A 648-nucleotide genomic window follows, 5' to 3' on the forward strand; every position below is an offset into this window, starting at 1 on the left:
GCGTGTGCACACATGTCCGTGTGCATGTGTGTGCATGTTTGTGTGTGCGCTCATGTGCGTGTGCGTGTGTGCACGTCTGCGTGTGCGTGCGTTTGTGTGCGTGTGCATGTGTTCATGTGTGTGCGTGTGCGTGCATGTGCAGGCGCGGGGCGGCGCCAGGCGACCTCTCTCGCAACTGCTCACCGCGCGGCTTCCCCGCTCTGCGGCCGCCGTGCTGGACCCGCTCGCGCCTCGGCGCCCTTCACCTTGTCCTAGAGCCCCCGTTTAAACGCTTACCCCACGTCTTGTCTTAAGTGACTCGGGCCTGGGCCACCTCCGACGGCCTTGGGGACCCCTCACGTGTGACGTGCCAGGTGTCGCACACCCTTTCTCTCAGAGCTCCACGTGACCGGGCGTCTGCGCCGTGACCCCGTTGTCTACAATGTGACCCCGGCGTCTACCGCACGTACCTTTCCCGCACTCGGCGCACAGGTACTCCCGGATGTTGTCGTGCACGCGCATGTGTTCCTTCAGCATGTCCTTCCTGGCAAAGGACTTCCCGCACTGCTCACACGCGTGGCTCTTCACACCTGAACAACAAACGCATCGAAATCTCAACCATGTCGCACCTGTGGTTACGGCATAATGGCAGCAACGGGGAGGGAGGTG

The 648-nt window shown here is 62.3% G+C and overlaps 1 protein-coding gene across 8 annotated transcripts in view; it reads right to left on the reverse strand.

The window, feature by feature from the left end:
- PRDM15 (PR/SET domain 15) overlaps positions 1–648 on the reverse strand; it is a 57,421-nt gene that overhangs the window by 20,504 nt on the left and 36,269 nt on the right. For 7 of the 8 annotated variants that reach the window (XM_039857606.1, XM_039857604.1, XM_039857602.1 and 4 more), the window contains one exon: positions 450–569. The exons of the other annotated variant lie outside the window; for it this stretch is intronic. In XM_039857606.1, coding sequence (XP_039713540.1) covers positions 450–569 — 120 coding nt within the window. The remainder of the gene's footprint in view (positions 1–449; positions 570–648) is intronic. 8 annotated transcript variants of the gene reach the window in all.

The sequence above is a fragment of the Pteropus medius genome, unplaced genomic scaffold (assembly GCF_902729225.1).
Source record: "Pteropus medius unplaced genomic scaffold, Ma_sr-lr_union100, whole genome shotgun sequence".
NCBI lineage: Eukaryota > Metazoa > Chordata > Mammalia > Chiroptera > Pteropodidae > Pteropus > Pteropus medius.